General features: G+C 34.5%; 3 protein-coding genes across 4 annotated transcripts; 1 reads left to right on the top strand and 2 right to left on the bottom strand.

Moving 5' to 3' along the window:
- The first annotated feature begins 1,487 nt into the window (after positions 1 to 1,487).
- On the top strand, positions 1,488 to 4,263 carry LOC111400866 (WAT1-related protein At5g40240-like). Its single transcript, XM_023028307.1, has 7 exons — positions 1,488 to 1,784; positions 1,856 to 1,921; positions 2,006 to 2,119; positions 2,981 to 3,233; positions 3,519 to 3,674; positions 3,748 to 3,899; positions 3,981 to 4,263. Exons 1-7 carry the CDS (start codon positions 1,591 to 1,593, stop codon positions 4,156 to 4,158), a joined length of 1,113 nt encoding a protein of 370 aa, XP_022884075.1. The 5' UTR covers positions 1,488 to 1,590; the 3' UTR covers positions 4,159 to 4,263.
- Positions 4,264 to 4,391: 128 nt separating this feature from the next.
- Positions 4,392 to 9,030, bottom strand: LOC111400865 (protein ALTERED XYLOGLUCAN 4-like). Of its 2 annotated transcripts, XR_002703884.1 has the most exons (4): positions 8,538 to 9,030; positions 8,188 to 8,471; positions 4,609 to 5,484; positions 4,392 to 4,512 (listed from the first exon to the last, which is right to left on the bottom strand). XR_002703884.1 is itself a non-coding variant. In XM_023028306.1 (3 exons), the coding sequence occupies exons 1-3, from the start codon at positions 8,695 to 8,697 to the stop codon at positions 4,711 to 4,713; spliced, it is 1,218 nt and encodes a 405-aa protein (XP_022884074.1). In that variant the 5' UTR covers positions 8,698 to 9,030; the 3' UTR covers positions 4,581 to 4,710. The 2 variants fall into 2 exon arrangements, 1 of the variants encoding a protein (XP_022884074.1); XM_023028306.1 differs by lacking the exon at positions 4,392 to 4,512 and having other exon boundaries at positions 4,581 to 5,484.
- Positions 9,031 to 10,380: 1,350 nt separating this feature from the next.
- On the bottom strand, positions 10,381 to 17,562 carry LOC111400864 (protein ALTERED XYLOGLUCAN 4-like). Its single transcript, XM_023028305.1, has 4 exons — positions 16,945 to 17,562; positions 16,584 to 16,867; positions 12,145 to 12,762; positions 10,381 to 10,667 (listed from the first exon to the last, which is right to left on the bottom strand). The coding sequence occupies exons 1-4, from the start codon at positions 17,156 to 17,158 to the stop codon at positions 10,530 to 10,532; spliced, it is 1,254 nt and encodes a 417-aa protein (XP_022884073.1). The 5' UTR covers positions 17,159 to 17,562; the 3' UTR covers positions 10,381 to 10,529.
- Between the last annotated feature and the right edge of the window lie 1,767 nt (positions 17,563 to 19,329).

Raw genomic sequence — 19,329 nt, 5'->3', positions numbered from 1 at the left:
TGTGTGCTATAGATGCGGTAAAATCGGGCATATTTTCAAAAACTGCAAAGAGGATCTTTCGAAGAAGAATGATGAGCCAGAAAGTAAAGGAAATGCCAGAGTTTTTACTTTAGCCCAAGGGCAGGCCATGGAAGATCCTAATGCCAGTAAATTTCGAGGACGAAATTTTCTTAAGTAGGGTAGATTGTAGCAACCCAAAAATTTTATAGATAAAAATTTATTTATTTTGTATATTATATAAATTCCTATTTTATTTGGGTCAAATAAATTAGATTTTAATAAAGCAATTATAAGTATATCAATATTGTACTCGTTAGATAGCTCGTAATTAATTAGAAGTCTTTGACTCGAGAAAAAGTTATTTTGGATAATGACACATTAAGTTAGACCCAATTGAAAGAAAATGGTATAAATATAATTTTATATAGATTATAAATCAATTTATTTTTCTCTCTCAAAAAAGAAAACGTGTGAGGTGAGATTTTTATCATTATTTGTTAGTTTTGATTTAGAGATTCCTAGGATGACACATGTTTTCACTATTCTACTATTCTAGTTACAACAAAATTCACTATACACTCATATACGGTTGGATAGAAACAGTGGATATCTTGTTGTTGAATAAGATAATAATAAAGTACATTATGAGTAGACATCGATTGCAAGATTTGGCCCTATCAAATCAAATTTTGGTTTATCTAATATATATAGGCATGATGAAAAGTTTTACTCACATCAATTCACACATACGGTAGGTAAAGAGAAAGGAAGAGAGAGAAGAAAGAAAGAGAGAGAGAATGTAACATTGGAAATAAAGTTTGCATACACTGAATATTTTAATCAAGTATTTTTCGATTTTGAACGTGTTTCGAATTTTTCTAATAAGGTAAGATACTTTAAGTGCAAATGTTTTTATTTTCTTATGCATTTATGTCTAATAAAAAATGCATGGATTGCTAGTAGACATTCGTTTTTTTTAAGAGATATGTAATCCTACGGGATTATAAGAGGATTTAAGATGGGTGTGTCGCTTGATCACCGATATACTCCATAAGATCAGATGGTATGAATTGTAATTTTTATTGTTATATATATGTATATGAAAACTACACGTATCTTACCGAGTGTTTTCGAATACTCACTCTTATAAATTTTTACAGGTCAGTTCGGGTTGATTGAAATTGTAGAAGGACGATGATGCGGCTGCCAAGTGGATCAAATGAAAAGAAAAATAAATGAGTTTACCGTCTTTAAATTTATCAATTAGTTTAAATTTCGTTCCAAACCTGTTATTTGAATTAGTTAAGAATTTATGTTATGTTTAAATAAAATTTTCATATTTTAAATTTAGATTTATAAATGTTGTAGATATTTGTTTAATAAAATTTTTTATTTTTATAATCCTGCACTTTCGATAAAGGAAAATGATTTTTTCGTAACTTTCTGAAATTTATGGAAAATTGGGGCCGTTACAACGACCCCTGCTTATCATTTCCAGTTCCACATTGTAGGTGTGACTAAAAACATTGCCAAGTGTCTGAAGGTCTACAGAGAGAGAGAGAGAGAGCGAGGGCAGAGAGAGAGAGAGAGATGGCGAGGCTGAGATACTGTTACAGTGAAGTCCTTCCATTTGCAGCCATGGTAATGGTGGAATGTACAAACGTAGGGCTGAGTACACTCTACAAAGCAGCAGTATCCAAGGGTTTGAGCTACCTTGTATTCATGGTGTATTCTTATGCAATTTCAGCTCTTCTTCTCTTGCCTCTTTCCTACATCTTCCACAGGTTAAGCCCTTACAATTCTTTATTTGGAATTTCATACAATTATCTGTAACTTTTCTGAAAACTTTATGCAGAAAAACGGTCCTTCCTCCATTTACAGTTGGTCTTCTGGGCAAATTTTTCGTCCTTGGGTTTCTTGGGTATGGTACAGTTATTGGGTAAATGAATTTAAATTTATTTAGGATATTTAATAAATACATATGTATATATATATATATTTGCAGGTCTATAGCTCAATTTCTGGGTTATAGAGGAATCGCTTACAGTAGTCCAACTCTTGGTTCCGCCATGAGCAATCTCACACCTGCTACTACCTTCATCCTAGCCATCCTCTTCAGGTTTTTCAGATTATTACTTTCCATTAATTAAATAATTTGGGACCACATTGTTCAGATCTACTATAAAACACTTAGAAGGGGGCTGAATAGGTTGTGAATGTCTTAAAAATAAGCTTTTTGTGCTAAGGTTGTAAAATCCCTACTTGAAAAACATATCCTACAAAAATTCACTGGAAATGAAAGTCACGATCAAATAATTTTTGGGTTTACAAAAACTTTTAGCCTCCAACTAAAATTTTAAAACCAAAAATATAAACAGAATTTACCAAAAATTAAAAACTCCCATTTTATCTTCACCGTAACTGGAATGGAACCATGACCTCCAGCATCGATTTTTACAGCACTTCGATTGCAATTCAGCTTATCACAAACTAGAGTAAGACCAGCGTACCTGCTTATTACCAATTCCCTTTTTTGTGGACTCTGTCAAGTCAGCGTTTATGATCCTCTAGCCAACTCCCTTGTCACAAGCAACTCCCAAACTTAGCACAACAATCAAGAGGCCTATTGAATTTTTGCAAGTTGAGGAATGCCTTGATATTTCACATCAACCTGAATAAAGGCCTCAAGAGTACCCCTCAAGAAATATCAGGTCGTGCGGAAAAACTGAGGGAATCTGAAACACACATTGCGTCTGCTATGTCTAGATTTACCATGAAAGAGATTTGTGTCTTTCTGTCAAAGTTGGAATCCTGCTGTGGATGTCGAGTTTTTTATGTATAGACCAGTAAATATGAACCCCTAAAACATCTGACACCCGAGTTTTTCAAAGGAAAATGTGAAGACATGTTTAGAATATTGTCTGTGGGAAATCTTTAATGATAACATCTAAGACTCGAGTTGATGCTCTGATTGTATTAGAATGGAGAAGTTGTCATTGCGAAGCTTAAGTAGCCAGGCCAAAATTGTAGGAACAATGGTGTCAATGACAGGTGCTTTAGTGGTGATCCTCTACAGTGGACCTGTACTCATAACAATGCATGCAACCCAAAAATCACCTGCAGTTACAATTTCATTTGACAGAAGTACAGTCTCTTCTGAATCAAATTGGATAATAGGTGGTGTTCTCCTTGCAGCCAGTTATGTTATGGTCTCGATTTGGTATATCTATCAGGTACATAGTTCACTATGGATAGGATTTAGAGCCTGTATGGCAAGGCTTTTAAAAAAATCAAAATTTGCTTTTGAGAATAAGAAGTTGCTTTTGGAATATATTTGGATAATTTTTCTGGTATTGCGCTTTATGTGACAGAAGAATTTTTAGAGGAAGCTGACTTAAAGTAGCTTCCTTGCAAAGCTCTTCTACGAGAAGTAAAAGCAAAAGCACAAGCCCTGCCAAACAGGTCCTTAATTGATCATGTCGTTGTACCATAATTTTAATCAATAGCCTATTTTGCAGGCTAAAGTTGTGAAGAACTACCCAGCAGAATTAGTGGTGGTCTTTTTCTACAACCTATTTAGTTGCATAGTGTCTATACCTCTATGTCTAATTATGGAACCACTAAGTGCATGGAAGGTGAAACCTAATGTAGAGTTGATATCCATCATATACTCGGTAAGAGCTTAATGGAATTAACTTTATGATTTGTGAGGAATTATCTATTGTATTAAATCTTGACTTTAATTAGGGAATAGTTGGGTCGGGATTTGGTATCCTTGTTCACACGTGGGGTTTACACGTGAAGGGACCTGTTTATGTTGCATTGTTCAGGCCATTGTCGATTGCCATTGCAGCCATTATGGGTGTCATTTTTCTTGGTGATAATCTCTATCTTGGATGGTATGTATATTATCTCTAAAGAACTTGCTGCTTTTAAGATTCTTGATTAACTAACTACATATTCAATTTTTGGATTTGCAGTGTCATTGGATCGATAATTATATCAATGGGGTTTTATATCGTAACTTGGGCAAAAACGAAAGAAGAAGTTGGTGAAAATTTGGAAGAGCATGTTGCTGAATCATCGTCCAATTCAAATGTTCCCCTTTTAAAACATCTCAATGTTTTGATCAAACAAAAAATTGATGGTGCATACTAACAAATTGCACATTTCAATCTTGTAGTGCCTGTGTTTAAGCTTAAAGAACATTCAGTGTCTCTCGGTGTAATTAGTTAATGAAATTTTACATTGATTACATTTGAACTCCAGGAAATTCTTCACCAATTGCTCGAGTTTCTGTGTCGAAATGTCTCATCTTGCGCTGCACGATCTCCAACCACACTCTCTGCCAAACAGGCGTTTTACCATTTCACGCTGACGAGTGATGAGTCCGGTCATCAGTTGTGTCAACAATTTGTTGACAGAGTTTTTTTAATCTCATCACTTCGGTTCCCATCATAACCTGTCCTCCACGAACCACTGTCAAGAGCATAGACTAGCTCCGCAAGCAGTCTGTTGTAGGCAGCGAAAAGAGATAAGAAAAACACGGGATCAACAATCCAATACTCGCAAGCCCCGGATGATGATCGAGAGTAGAAGAATACTTACCAAATATGCATCAGAGGTTTTACAAAGTAGACTAGAGAAAATGTGAAGTTTCCGGCCAAAAAAAAAAAATGCATTTTCTTGTAAAACTACAAATTTACAGTTCTAATTCAGGGAATAGGTTTGTCTCTTGATCATCTCCAATAAAAGTTCATTCCACACATCAATGGGGCCTGGCAAGCACCAATGGATGCAGTCACTGTAACCCGTCATCCAGGTGTTGCCCCCGTAGAGTCCAGGGTGCCCATCTGGTCTCATCCCCATAATTTCTGTTATATCCAGAATTTCAAACCTATTCCCCAAGTACTCTCCTTTTTCTCTTGCTGTTTCAATTTCTTCCACTTGAATTTTCCTGAGTTCCCAATTCGAATCCCTCCCGATAACATCCTCTATCTTGACTGGTTGAGTTCTATTGCACCCACCTCCCGTATTCCACGTGCCATTCTCGAAATGAGAAGGTGAAAATGTCCGCAAAACGGTAAAAATGTTTTTACAGCTCTTGCACTCATTGATTTGTTTAAATGCAGCTTGGAAGGCCCGTTTAATGGCGAAATTCAGGCCGAGATCTGTCATGTTTGGTACCTGGCACAATATGCAGCCTATAAGATTGCTGCCCTCGTATAAATAGTGCTGTCTGAAGAACCACTGGACGTCTGAGAAAATTGCATAATCTATGAAAGGTAGTTTTTCGGACCAATTTCGATCAACTTTGTCCAGATGTAAATCAAAACTACCGGTGGCTGAACCATTGAACATTGTCTCCGTGGCAGAGACTAAGAATTGAGACCAGAGGGCCATGAGAGTGAAGTTGTGCTTCGGAAACTCCCATGTCATGGACCGATCTTCAGCATCCTTGTATACTTCTTTTGGAGTTTCTTCCTGCAAGATTATGCACCACCATAAGGTCCGAGGATTATTTGCTTAAGATATATGATGAAATAAACATCAAACTGTCAAATTGTTATTGAATGGTTTATTTTGTTGGATATTTCATTAATATATCGAAGAAGCCTAAACTCTTTCCCATTATCAATGAATGTTGACCATTTCAAGAACTAGTTGAGATCTGCCGTCCAATTTTGTTTTGAACCAATTAATTATTAACATATCATCAATAATTAAGGGCCTATTTGATATAATTTATTTGAGAATAATGAGTTATTGAATAGTATTTTTTGGAGGATGTGTTGTTAAAAAGTAAGGAACTTTTATTGGTTTATGAGTAGAATATTTTATTGTGTGAATGAATATGTCGAATGATCTTATAGCAAATAATTTAAATTTTTAAAAGATGATAAAGGATGATAAATAGGGGCTAACATATCATCTCAAATTTAATCTCATTAACTTTACCACTGATTCATTAAATTGATAACATGTTAATAATTTATTAGTTGGACACGCAATTGCTGGTCTCAACTTGTCTTATGTAGCTTGTTTGTTAATGTGCATTGCAAAGAAAGAGAAGAAATATTTTCGAGTATGAAATTTATCCATTACCTTGTTCAATTTTACGTGGGCTTAAAGAGGAAATTACATTAGAGCATGTGTTTAATGATCACATTTCAAAAATCAGATATGATGTATATTTAATCAAAAATTAGGTGACGATTTATATTTTAATATTAATAATTATATTACAAATTCAACACCCACCCATCCAATTTCAAACCCTAAATCATTATAATCAATTCTCTCTCACACTCTCTATCTCCCTCTTAATGAAGCCGAAATGAATCTCCTCTCTCACTCTCTCCTCAACGAGATTTGTGAGTGGTAGCACTACACGACTCCGCGTTCTAGTTGGCGTGGTGCGCGATGACTGTAGCGACGACAATGCGGGTGTGGTTTTAGGAACGGTGGCAATGTGGATGTGGAGTTTCTTCTCCCTAATATGTTTGGGGCAACTCCACTCTCTAGTCATCGCCGCTGCGACGACACTATGCGCTCAAATCTGCTCGCTACAGTCGTTATTGCAGCACCGGTGATTTGGTGTCCCTTTCCTTCGATCTATTGTGCGTTGTTTTGGATGTTGATGGTAAAGTGGTGCAGGTGGTAAAAATTTGGAGTTTTTTGGCGTAGTTGGTGGTGATTTGCAAATTGTTATGGAGTTTGTAGTTGGGTGGTGGTGGTTATGATGTTGGCTGCAATGGCGAGGCGATGGTGATGTTGGCGGTACTGGTAGGTGGTGGTGGTTGACGACGATGATGGTGGAGTTGGTGGTCGACGGCAATGGTGTTGTGTTGATGGTAGCGTTAGTGGTTGTGGCGATGGCCGGAGATGAAGAGTGCATGACCAACTTTTTAGGTGTTTGTGACCAACTACATGGTTGATTTGTGACCAAGTATTGGTAGTGGATTTGGATTGAGGGTGGTGGGTAAAGTATTTGGTATATGTGACTCACTATTTAGTTATTTGTGACTAATTATTTAATTGTAATCTAAAAATTTGATAATTCGTGATTGAAAAATAATTTGTAACCAAGATATCTAAAAATCTGTGAATGCTAAATAAGTTGTGACCTATAAACATTGTAATTTGTGACCGACAAATAAATTGTGACCTATAATATTTTTAATATGTGACTGAAAAATAATTTAGGAAAAATTAATTTATGTTATGTGACCAATAAATAATTAATGATCTATAATTAACTAACTATGCCCATTAATTGTATAATCGTGACCTTAATATATTTAATTATTAAAATATTTTTAATTATTTAGTTATCACACGAGATTTGAAAATTTAAGCCCCAATTTGAGCCTCATTCTTTGACAAAAATATATTTTAAATAGTATTTTTATATTATTTCAATCACATTTTCTTCAATAAAATAATATTAAACGTAAATTCAAAACTTTTGATTTTTTTAACCACGCATTTTCTATCAATACATTATTCAAAATTTCATTTTTGTGAAAAGAATGGGGCTCAAACAGGGACTAAATGAGATATGAATTTTTCCAACCCCGATCCAGCCTGTTCACAGTGTAGGCCTGCTTTTTGGTCTTGTAGATGAGTTAATTGTTCTAATAGTCACTAATCCATGTCTTTAGTTCGTCACTGAAATTTAAAATGTCGAATTTTAATCATTGAACTTAGGTCAATGTTTTAGATTGCTCACTAAATTTAAAACGTCGAGTTTTGGCCACTGAACTTTGGAATATGTCGTACGTTACTCACTAGCATAATTATTGAACTTTGAAAAATATCGAGTTTACTGTGAGTAATGTACAATATTTTTCAAGGTTTAATGAGTAATGTATAATATTTTTCAAAGTTCATTTGATCAAAACTCGACATTTTAAATTTCAGTGAGCAATCGAAGATATAAACTTAAATTCAATGATCAAAATTCGTTATTTTAAATTTCAATGATCAATCAAAGAGATAAATCTAACTTCAATGACAATTGGAACAATTGACTCCCTGTAGATGGGCATGAGTGACGTGGTCCACTTAGCACCACTTACTCCTGCTTTATCAAATACGCCCCATCGGACACTGTTCATAACAATGCCATAGCTGCATCCAATTTGATTCTAGATTCGAGATTAAGAAGATGGGTGTCGGACTAACCGTCGACAGGAGGCAAAGTAGGGAATCCATTTGATTCCGGGCAAGAGAGTCACCGACAAAAGCCATTGTCTTCCCTTGAACAATACTGAGAAATGTTTTCGAACTGAAACGAGGAATTTCACATTGTTCTGGTTTCCATCTCCAGTGCAGGAAATCTTCGTCCTTCCTCCCATGAAAAAAACAGTTTCTTCTGTAAGGGATTGTTGTACAGCTAAAATTTGTATACAAAGTATCCCTCATGTCTGGAATCCATTGACCCTTAAACAGGTTGCAACTTCTGCTAACTGCAAACACAAAACTCTTCAAGCAAATTCAGTCAAAAGAACTCAGCGGATTATTAATTTACTTACCGTTTTCATAATGTCGAGTGACGATGTTTGTTTGACTGTATTCCTGAACAGTAATGGTTCTGGGATAGTTAAGGATGTAGAAAGTGAAAACTATAGTTAAAATTGCAGTACAGAACAATACTGAAGCTGAATTGCACATATTTATTAGTGATCTCTCCATGAAGATTTGATTTCTGCAGTGTGATACTGATGCCTTCTGTTCTAGTAAGAAAGTGAGGGGAGACTAAACTGTAGTCTACCACATAAAGAGCACAGTCCTTTGATGATAATTTTTCTTTCAGTTACTTTACAGCTTTGAACTTGATTAGCCAGCTCCACCAACCACCAAGCTGGATAGCCGCGATTTTCTCGCCAACATAAATGGCCTAATTTACAAACGTTGCCTGATTTACAGGACTCGAAATAAATGCCCCATTATGATAGAGACTTCAACTACTGTAGTTTCTCTTTAAGAGGTAGAAGAGAGAGGTCTTGGAAAGAATTTGACACGTTTTATGTGTAGCGTGGAACATGTTAACATAGGAGACAGCCTGGTCCTATTTTCTATTGGGCCAAAGGCAAGCCGGCTCATTGCTGCCTCCTAGAGCCCATTTTGCAAAGCTTTTAAATAGGGTTGGACAAAACTCCCGAACCGAACCCGAACCGAACAGAACCGAACTCGATGGTTCTTCTCAAGTTAAATATCCGAACGGGTATTTAAATCAAGAACTGACGGGTATGGTTCGGTTCTCGGTTCTAGGCCAAGACCCGAAAAATCGAATAAGAACCGAATCTCCGTAATTTTTTAAATTAATTTATTTTAAATAAGTAAAATTATTTTATTTTTTCTAAATAAATTTATTAACTAGTTAATTTAGTTCAAACTACAAAATATGATTTTCCTATTTCTAATATTCAGTTCAAAATCGACTTAATCAAATTGACCTCAATTTTATCCAAATTTGTTATTCTACTGTAGTGTCGTTTCTACCGGAAAAAATTGAATTAAAACTCTACAACATTTCTCTTAATTATTTTGAGCTCGCTATCTTTCTCTTTCTGTAATTTTAATAATCAAATTTATGAAGAATTCAGCAAAGAGAGACGTGAAACACATAAGATTGAATTACGTTATTTTGTAAGAGCTAATATTAAATATATCATTAATTAAATTAACGTAACTTTGTATATATTAAAAAATTTAATTATAATACGGAACCGAACCGGACCGAACCGAACCGAATGGAACTGAATCCGAACGGTTCTGTACTTAAATTTGGACCCAACGGTTCCACTTACTAAATACCCGAAAATTTCGAGTCGGTTCGGTTCTCGTTAGAACCGAACCGAATCGAACCATGTCCAGTCCTACTTTTAAGAAGTTAAAAGTTATTTATGAGAGTAAGAAATTGATGTCGAACATGTTACATGTTTGAATAAATTTTTTAAAGTATTTTTTGTCTAATTAAAAGAGTTTTTAGAAGAAGTAGACTTAAAGATAAATTTTCAAGAAGCTCTTTTACAAGAAATGGAATAGTCAAATAGGCCCTTAATGATATTGACAATGTGAATGATCAATTTTGTGCTTTTCCAGTATTGGAAGTCCAACTCCAAAGGTTCTCTCGAAGCATGTTTTGTAGAAAAGATTGGATATCATAATGAGTTCGAGATAAGATTGCCAACTTGCTAATATGACGTGAGAACCTTACTTACAATTCTCTCCAAATGTGAGAACCATAAATAATGTTCTCTTTAAAATGGACAAGATAAAACTTCCCACTGTAGATAGATGACTAGGAGAAGTCATGTTCATTATAAAATTTAGTACCCTGCACCAAACATGCACTTGAGGTTTTATGGAAAATTGCCTAGAAAGTATTGGAGTTTCAAGTAGAAAGGAGATGCATATGTTTATCCTTCTATGCGAAAAAAAAAAAAAATAATAATAAAAATAAGGACGAGAGATAGATCTTATACAAATACAAATTTACAATTTCAATGCAGGTAAAATTTTTATCTCTTGATCATCTCCAACAACAGCTCATTCCATGTATCAATGGGGCCAGGCAAGCACCAGTGGATGCAGTCACTATAACCCTTCATCCATGGGTTCCCCCAGTATAATCCAGGGTGCCCATCGGGTCTGATCACCATAATTTCTGTAATTAAATATCCGAACGGGTATTTGAATCAAGAACTGACGGGTATGGTTCGGTTCTCGGTTCTAGGCCAAGACCCGAAAAATCGAATAAGAACCGAATCTCCGTAATTTTTTAAATTAATTTATTTTAAATAAGTAAAATTATTTTATTTTTTCTAAATAAATTTATTAACTAGTTAATTTAGTTCAAACTACAAAATATGATTTTCCTATTTCTAATATTCAGTTCAAAATCGACTTAATCAAATTGACCTCAATTTTATCCAAATTTGTTATTCTACTGTAGTGTCGTTTCTACCGGAAAAAATTGAATTAAAACTCTACAACATTTCTCTTAATTATTTTGAGCTCGCTATCTTTCTCTTTCTGTAATTTTAATAATCAAATTTATGAAGAATTCAGCAAAGAGAGACGTGAAACACATAAGATTGAATTACGTTATTTTGTAAGAGCTAATATTAAATATATCATTAATTAAATTAACGTAACTTTGTATATATTAAAAAATTTAATTATAATACGGAACCGAACCGGACCGAACCGAACCGAATGGAACTGAATCCGAACGGTTCTGTACTTAAATTTGGACCCAACGGTTCCACTTACTAAATACCCGAAAATTTCGAGTCGGTTCGGTTCTCGTTAGAACCGAACCGAATCGAACCATGTCCAGTCCTACTTTTAAGAAGTTAAAAGTTATTTATGAGAGTAAGAAATTGATGTCGAACATGTTACATGTTTGAATAAATTTTTTAAAGTATTTTTTGTCTAATTAAAAGAGTTTTTAGAAGAAGTAGACTTAAAGATAAATTTTCAAGAAGCTCTTTTACAAGAAATGGAATAGTCAAATAGGCCCTTAATGATATTGACAATGTGAATGATCAATTTTGTGCTTTTCCAGTATTGGAAGTCCAACTCCAAAGGTTCTCTCGAAGCATGTTTTGTAGAAAAGATTGGATATCATAATGAGTTCGAGATAAGATTGCCAACTTGCTAATATGACATGAGAACCTTACTTACAATTCTCTCCAAATGTGAGAACCATAAATAATGTTCTCTTTAAAATGGACAAGATAAAACTTCCCACTGTAGATAGATGACTAGGAGAAGTCATGTTCATTATAAAATTTAGTACCCTGCACCAAACATGCACTTGAGGTTTTATGGAAAATTGCCTAGAAAGTATTGGAGTTTCAAGTAGAAAGGAGATGCATATGTTTATCCTTCTATGCGAAAAAAAATAATAATAATAATAATAATAATAAAAATAAGGACGAGAGATAGATCTTATACAAATACAAATTTACAATTTCAATGCAGGTAAAATTTTTATCTCTTGATCATCTCCAACAACAGCTCATTCCATGTATCAATGGGGCCAGGCAAGCACCAGTGGATGCAGTCACTATAACCCTTCATCCATGGGTTCCCCCAGTATAATCCAGGGTGCCCATCGGGTCTGATCACCATAATTTCTGTAATATCAAGAATTTCAAACCTATTCCCTTTATACTCTCCTATTTTTCTTGCCATTTCAATTTGTTCAACTTGAATGTTCTTGAATTCCCAATCCGAATCCCGCCCGACAACTTCTTCTCTCACTATCGGTCGAGTTCTATTGCAACCGCCTCCTGTATTCCATGTACCATTCTCGAAATGAGAAGGTGAAAATGTCCTCAAAAATGCAAATATTTTTTTACAATTCTTGCACATATTGATTTCCTTAAATGCAGCTTGGAATGCACTTTTAATGGCGAAACTTGGCCCGAGATCTGTCACATTTGGTGCCTGACAGTATACGCAGCCTATAAGATTGTTGCTCTCGTATAAATAGTTTTGCCTGAAGAACCAGTGGGCGTCCGAGAAAATTACATAATCCATCAGATGTAGTTTTTTGGACCAATTTTGATCAACCTTGTCGAGTTGCAAATCAAAACCTCCGGTGGCTGAACCGTTGAATACTCTTTCAGTTGCGGTAACTAAGAATTGAGACCAAAAGGCCATGAGAGTAAAGTTATGCTTCGAAAATTCCCATGTCCTGAATAGATCTTCAGCATCCTTGTAAACTTCTTTTGGAGTTTCTACCTGCAAGATTATAATCCATTATAAGGTTATAAAACATTAACCACTCAAATTCATATTGTTTGTTTCATCAATATTCAGTTAAGATCAAAGAATCACAAACTTTTTACACTAGTTTATGCATATTGTCATAGTTCGTTACAAGCATGAGCATTATAGACATAACTCACCGATAATATTACCGATGTGCTTATACAAAAGGCTTTTCACGAGGAATGTGGGACTTAGAAATAGATCTTCCACCATTTAAGATTGACGAAGATATTGGGACAAGGAAAAAACACAATTACTCCATTTAGAATAATGATGTACGTGCATCTAGATCAAATTCCAATATTGTTAAAAGGTAGTATTCGCATGGATAAGCTTGGGTCCTCAATATTAGGCAAAAGTTGTGAGGTTGAAGTGCCAGCTTCATTTGCTTGTGTTGAACCCTTATAGCTATTTGGTTTTTTTGCTTCTTTTGTTGAATTTGTTCCCACGGTATTTCTCCGTCATAAGTAAGGGGTGATTGATATTATGGGCTAATTTATTGTTGTTGCTAAACCATGTGCCAACCAGCTAGCCATATTTATATTTCTTAATTTTATAAGTGTAGATGCCATTTCCCAATGACCGTTCGAATATTTCAAGAGCAATAGTAGCTTACCGATAACTTTTTTGTTGTGAAAACTGAAGAGAGAAAATACTGTCTAATATTCCGAAAATAAGTTACACTTTTATGTTATCAGGGCTGTCAATGGACCTAGAAGGTTCTACTTATGGGCTCAGGCCTGTCTTGACCCATAGGCCATCACAATGTGGGCCAGGCCTAGAAGGGGCACACCAACCATGTTTGTTATTGTTTTAACGTTATTCTTTGTGATAATTACAAAATCCTAGACATTTAAAGATCACAATGTAAAAATTAAGGGGGAAGATTTTTTGTTCAAAATTCAGGTATTGATTTTACTATTAATATTAATAATAAAATATATCAACCCATTAATCTAATTCCAATCTCTAAATTCACGTCACTCCATCTTTTCTCTTCACTCTCTCCACTCGATCGACACCTCCACCGTCGCCGCCCATTGTCCGAGACCGTCGCCTACGTCAACAATCCATTGTCGAATTCACAGTGACGACGACGTTGACACGGTGAAGCAGTTCCACCTAGCATGAAGCAGAACGCCAGCGCGCTTTTGTGGTTTTGGATGGTGGACCACTGCCTACGGCAACAATCTACCGTCAAATTCACAGCGACGACGACATTGATCCGGCGAAGCAGTTCCACCAAGCACGAAGCAGACCACCAGCGCGATTTTGGGGGTTTAGATTGTAATACTCCGAAATTTTATGCACGTTTAATTTGCTCATTTAATTTTTAGGATAGCAATTAAACTTTTCAAAATTTAATATGGCCAAAATTATTAATGGTTGCTAAATTTTCATTGGTTGATTTATTAAAAGTTTACCAAATTAGTTAAATAGGGGTTTGGGATTAAACATCAAATTTTACACCTAGTTACTAAAGATTTTTTTCCCCACTTGACCGAGATGCTTAAGTGGTAGGATTTCATGGTAATATTTATGCCTAAGCTATGCATGAAAAACCATAATATGAATGTGTGGACAAGTCCACAAAGTTAGATATCTATACCTTAGGACAAGTTCGAAGGGCACTGGCAAGCCGGAATGTGCAAGTATGTGTTTGATTGCATTCTTTTGTGTAAAATTAACATGTTAAATCCAAGCATGGTATCTTACTGAGTATTCTTTATACTCATAGTATCCTATACTAAATTTTCAGATCCATAGATGTGAAGTTGGTGGAAGTCAGTCGGCATAATCGATGATGGATTAAGGACGAAGGTTATTTTGCATCGAAGTTTTTTTTTTTTGCATGTTTGTTCGACCGCTCTCCAAATGTTTTTCTTATGGTGTTGTATAAAAACTTGTATAAGACATGATCTATGGTAACGGAAGTAAATTATGTAATTATATCTTCCATGTTATGTTAAGAGACGTTTTTATCAACCTTTTTCTTGAATGATAAAAAAGGGCAGAATTCGGGCAGTTTCTGGGTCATCTTCAAAACATTATTTCTAACTCTATAGACATTCATTTGAGAATCTAAAAATACTGCTGCGTTTCTCTTTGAGTTTTCTAAATATGGGAGGAATAATCACTCAATTTGGATGTTTGTGGCCTGAGATATGAATTTTTAAACGTTGAAGAGTCAATTTGAATTTTCTGTGCAACACTACACTGTTTTCAGTAAAACGTCCATACTATATGATCTCGGAAAAAGCCCATATTTTAAACTAGGAAACTACTTGAAATTATCTTTCTAATGTCGCAAATTTCATAGAAAACGGAGTTGGGATGAATTTTATAAAAATAGTTGAACTTGCTGCCCTAACTAACTGTGGCAGTACCGAGTCTTTTTTTTTTAAAGTTTAATTCCACGTCGACATGCACTTCTGCTGGCCATTAAATTTCATGAGAGATATTTTACCAAATTGAAATTAGTTTTATAACATGTAATACTTCTATTTAAGAGTATTTACATGTACCAAAGGCAGAAGTTACTATGTTTAGTACGTGACCCCCGAAGCCTAAGATCGGGGTGTCACATAGATGGTGGATTATTGTGAGTTCTTAAAGAAGCAGATCCATAGAGCGAGGAGCAAAACGCATCAACAAGTTAAACGCTGAACTCACACCCCGAAGAAGACTACCCACTTCGACTACTCTTCACAGGCGAAGCACGCCACTAGCGTGAAGTAGAAACGGTTTGGGGTGGTGGCAATTTTGTAGGTTTGGATGGCATTTTGTGGTGATTGTGTGGTGAAGGTGTTTGTGGTGGTAGATTTGGCAGTTGGCGTTGGTTTTGATAGTATTTGTATGGCGGCAGTTTCGTGGTGGTGGATTTGACAATTGAGGTAGATTTGGATGGTGTTTTGCAGGGGTGGTGCGGTGGTTGTAGTGGCGGTTTGATTGTGTTTTATTAAATTTGGCAATGGTTTGGGGGTCGTTTTGGTGTTGTTTGGGGGATTTTATGTGGTTTTTTGTTGGTTGTGCACGTAGAGATGTTGGCAGGGATGTTGGATCCAGTGGTGGTACGGTAGTGGTGGTAGCGACGACGGTTGTAGGGAGAGGGTGATCACAATTGAGGGTAATGTTGGTGGTGATAATATGTGACCAATTATTTGGTCATCTGTGATTAATTACTCAATTGTGACTTAAAAATTTAATAACATGTGATTGAAAATTAATTTGTGACCAATTAAAAATAATATGTGACCTATAATTTTTTTGATTTGTGATCGATGAAATAAACTGTGACCTATAAAATTTTCTATTTCTGATCTCAAAATAAGTTGTAACCTATACAATTTTTGACTTGTGACTTCGAAATAATTTGTGACTAATTAATTCGATAATATGTGACCAATAAATAAAATGTAACATTTACTTATGTATTTGTGACTTTATTATATATAATTAATAAATATTTTTAATCAATTATATATATACATGAATTTTGAACTTTTAAATTATTTACCTCACTTTTGAATTGATGTAAACAATACACTTTAAATATGATTTTTTTCCCTTATTCTTTTCGTACAAAATTTGTTTGTTTTTGTAGGCCCTCAATTGGTCATGGTGCCAAACCTGCGGGCCCCCCTTCTCTGGGGTCGTGCCCGGTCTGAATCGGGCTTTTTCTGGTTTTACTTTGACCGCACTAAATTTCTTTACCAAACATGCTCCTACCATACCTTCATCCAATTTAATTCTAAATTATTGTAAAAGAAGATGAGTTTTCAGGCACTAACCGTTGACAGGAGACATAAAAGGGATTCCATCTGATTCCGGCCTATTGAATCACCGATGAAAGCCATTTTCTTCCCACGAAGAGTACTAAGAAAAGTTTCCGGGCTGAAACGAGGAAGTTCACATTGGTCTGGTTTCCATCTCCAGTGCAGAAAATCTCTATCCTCCCTTCCGTTGAGAAAACAGTTTCTTTTGTAAGGAATCGTTTTACAGCTAAAATTCGTGTACAAAGAACCTCTCTCGTCTAAAATCCACTGACCCTTAAACAAGTTACAGCTTCTGCTATCTGCAAAATCATATATAAACTCTTCAAAATAAACTCATCAGTCAAAAGAAAATCAATGGATTATCAGTTTCAATTACCATTTTTATAAGGCTGGGTGAAGACGGTGGTTTGATTGTATTCTTGATTGATATTTGTTGTGTAGTTGACGGTACTTCTTGGATGGTAAAGGAGATAGAAACTGAAAAGTACGGTGAAAAATACAGTATAGAACAATACCGAAGCTGCGTTAAACAGATTCTTTAATCTCTCCTTCTTGAAGATGTGATTTCTACTGTGTGATGCTGAGGCCATGCTCTTCTTCTTGCGAGAGAGAGGGGGGAGAGAGATTATAAGTGAAGAAGAACATCATGGTTATGGCATAAAAAAGGAGAAAAATTAAAAAACTGATGTTTTATAGATTTGTACATTAAAAAACTTGAGATCTTGGATAATTGTTAATTCTTTTACTCACTGATCTGAGCTGTCTCATGTGCTAATTCTAGGTGCAAATTATAAGTCAACTGAAGCAGTTCGTGAAAGTTCAATTAGGTAGATCTACTTCTGTAATAAAGTTTAGGGTTTGCCACATAAACACGACTTTTCTCGAACAATAAATTTGTTTCAATTATCGTGTAGCTTCAAAATTGGTTCCCAGTCCGTCTGACTGGCCACCACCAAGGCAGGCCACCGCCATTTTCTCGTCACCAAACATGGCTTGATCTATGGCTTGATCTATGAATCTTAGAATTATTTCATATTCACCTTTTTCCTTTAGGAAAATTAAAGATAATGACTCATTTGTAGTTTTGTGCCTAATACTATTCAAAAGTTTACATATCAATATCACGGGTAACATCAATACTGTGGACATTTGTGCATTTGTGGTTAACTTTTTGTATAATATTCATTGTTTTTATATTATATCTGTGGCTTGTATGCAATGCTTCATTGGCTTCTTGAGTAAAGGAGATGGGGAAGCTTTTGTGAAACTAGGAGGGACAGTAAAGAGAAGCACCACTTATTATACTATTTTCATTGCTTCGTCAAAATTTGTACTATTTTACATCAAATTTTGCATCAATTCTTACACCAAATCAAAATTATTCTCTAACCATTACATCAAAACTTACACCAAATGAACACTATTTTATTATTTTATTCATTCTTTCGATTTTTGACAATGTATTTATTTATTTAGCCCTTGTTTGATCCCCATTATTTGAAAAAAATGAATTCTTCTACAGTATTTTAATATCATTTCAATCACACATTTTTCAATAAAATAATATTACACGCAAATCCAAAACATTTCTTTATTTTTTAACCACACATTTCCAATCAATACACTATTCAAAAATTCATTTTTCCTCTCAAAATGAGGCTCAAACAAGGGCTTAATTATTTTATAACTATATAAATTACTAAATCATAACGTCGTTAAATTAACAAATATATTTTTGAACACTAAATTATTAAGATGTTTTATATATTATGTTAAATTGACGAAAATAATTAAGTCTGGGCATCGGGTGGGTTGGTCCGGATATTTCAATACCTAGAACCACGCATTATACTTCGGGTATTTAATTTCCTAAATGAAACCGTTCAGCGTTCGGGTCTTTGTAAATGTTGGAACCAAATCCGAAACATGAATCATCGGTTCCAATTCGATTTCGGTTCTACTCATAACATTTTTATATACGTTTATTTAATAAATATTTCACATAGACTCGTTTGGTACATATACCTAATACGCTACTACTCGAAAATATATGCGCAATGGAGAAAATCCAATTAAAAAATCTTCAAAAAGTAAAATATTGAATATTAAAAGTCACAAAAATAGGAGAAAATTTTTAAAAAAAATCAAAAATGGAATTATAATTTGAGAATAAATTACTTTTCTTAATAAATCTTATTCGATCTCTAAGATATGCATGCTAGGCATATAATTTAATTATGAACAATACTTAAATTCTTCTATTTGTAAAACAAACTGATATAAAAAATAATAATTAAAAACATAGCTAATATAGTATCAAAAAATTACGGTTCACTTATTGAACTTGCTCTGTTTGAATAAAAAATAAATATTTAAAAAGAGAACCACGAACATAAGATAACAAAAAAGATACAACACGGCGCGAGCAATGAATATATCAAATTCAATTGTCATGCATTATGAAAAGAATTTTAAAAAAAATCACTTAGGTTTATTAATAATACAAGAAAGTAAAAAACTTGAATTGCAAAAGAAAGAACGCTTTGATTCATCAACTTATATTACAATTTGTTTGAAAATTTTGATTTATAAAAAGTTCAAATTGTAAACATTAACATATCATAACCTCTGAGATGAACAATCTAATATAAGGTGAGATGTAAAAAAGTAATAACCAAACTTATTTTTTAGGGTTAAAGTTTAAAGTTTTAGACTAATCACTACCAAATTTAGGATTTTTAGGTTTTATATGTTTTTCCGG

The sequence above is a fragment of the Olea europaea genome, chromosome 10 (genome assembly GCF_002742605.1).
Source record: "Olea europaea var. sylvestris chromosome 10, O_europaea_v1, whole genome shotgun sequence".
Taxonomy (NCBI): Eukaryota; Viridiplantae; Streptophyta; class Magnoliopsida; order Lamiales; family Oleaceae; genus Olea; species Olea europaea.
Note: the sequence above shows the minus strand (reverse complement) of the source record. Positions and strands in the feature narration are given on the sequence as shown.

Excerpts from the sequence above, each read along its gene's own strand:
- LOC111400866 (XM_023028307.1), top strand. The coding sequence starts at position 1,591 with ATGGCGAGGCTGAGATACTGTTACAGTGAAGTCCTTCCATTTGCAGCC. Across the intron at positions 3,675-3,747 it reads TGATATCCATCATATACTCG|GGAATAGTTGGGTCGGGATT; the intron begins GTAAGAGCTTAA and ends GACTTTAATTAG. Across the intron at positions 3,900-3,980 it reads GATAATCTCTATCTTGGATG|TGTCATTGGATCGATAATTA; the intron begins GTATGTATATTA and ends TTGGATTTGCAG.
- LOC111400865 (XM_023028306.1), bottom strand. The coding sequence starts at position 8,697 with ATGGAGAGATCACTAATAAATATGTGCAATTCAGCTTCAGTATTGTTC. Across the intron at positions 8,472-8,537 it reads CACTCGACATTATGAAAACG|TTAGCAGAAGTTGCAACCTG; the intron begins GTAAGTAAATTA and ends TTGTGTTTGCAG. Across the intron at positions 5,485-8,187 it reads TACTTTGCCTCCTGTCGACG|GAAGAAACTCCAAAAGAAGT; the intron begins GTTAGTCCGACA and ends ATAATCTTGCAG.
- LOC111400864 (XM_023028305.1), bottom strand. The coding sequence starts at position 17,158 with ATGGCCTCAGCATCACACAGTAGAAATCACATCTTCAAGAAGGAGAGA. Across the intron at positions 16,868-16,944 it reads CACCCAGCCTTATAAAAATG|ATAGCAGAAGCTGTAACTTG; the intron begins GTAATTGAAACT and ends ATGATTTTGCAG. Across the intron at positions 12,763-16,583 it reads TTTTATGTCTCCTGTCAACG|GTAGAAACTCCAAAAGAAGT; the intron begins GTTAGTGCCTGA and ends ATAATCTTGCAG.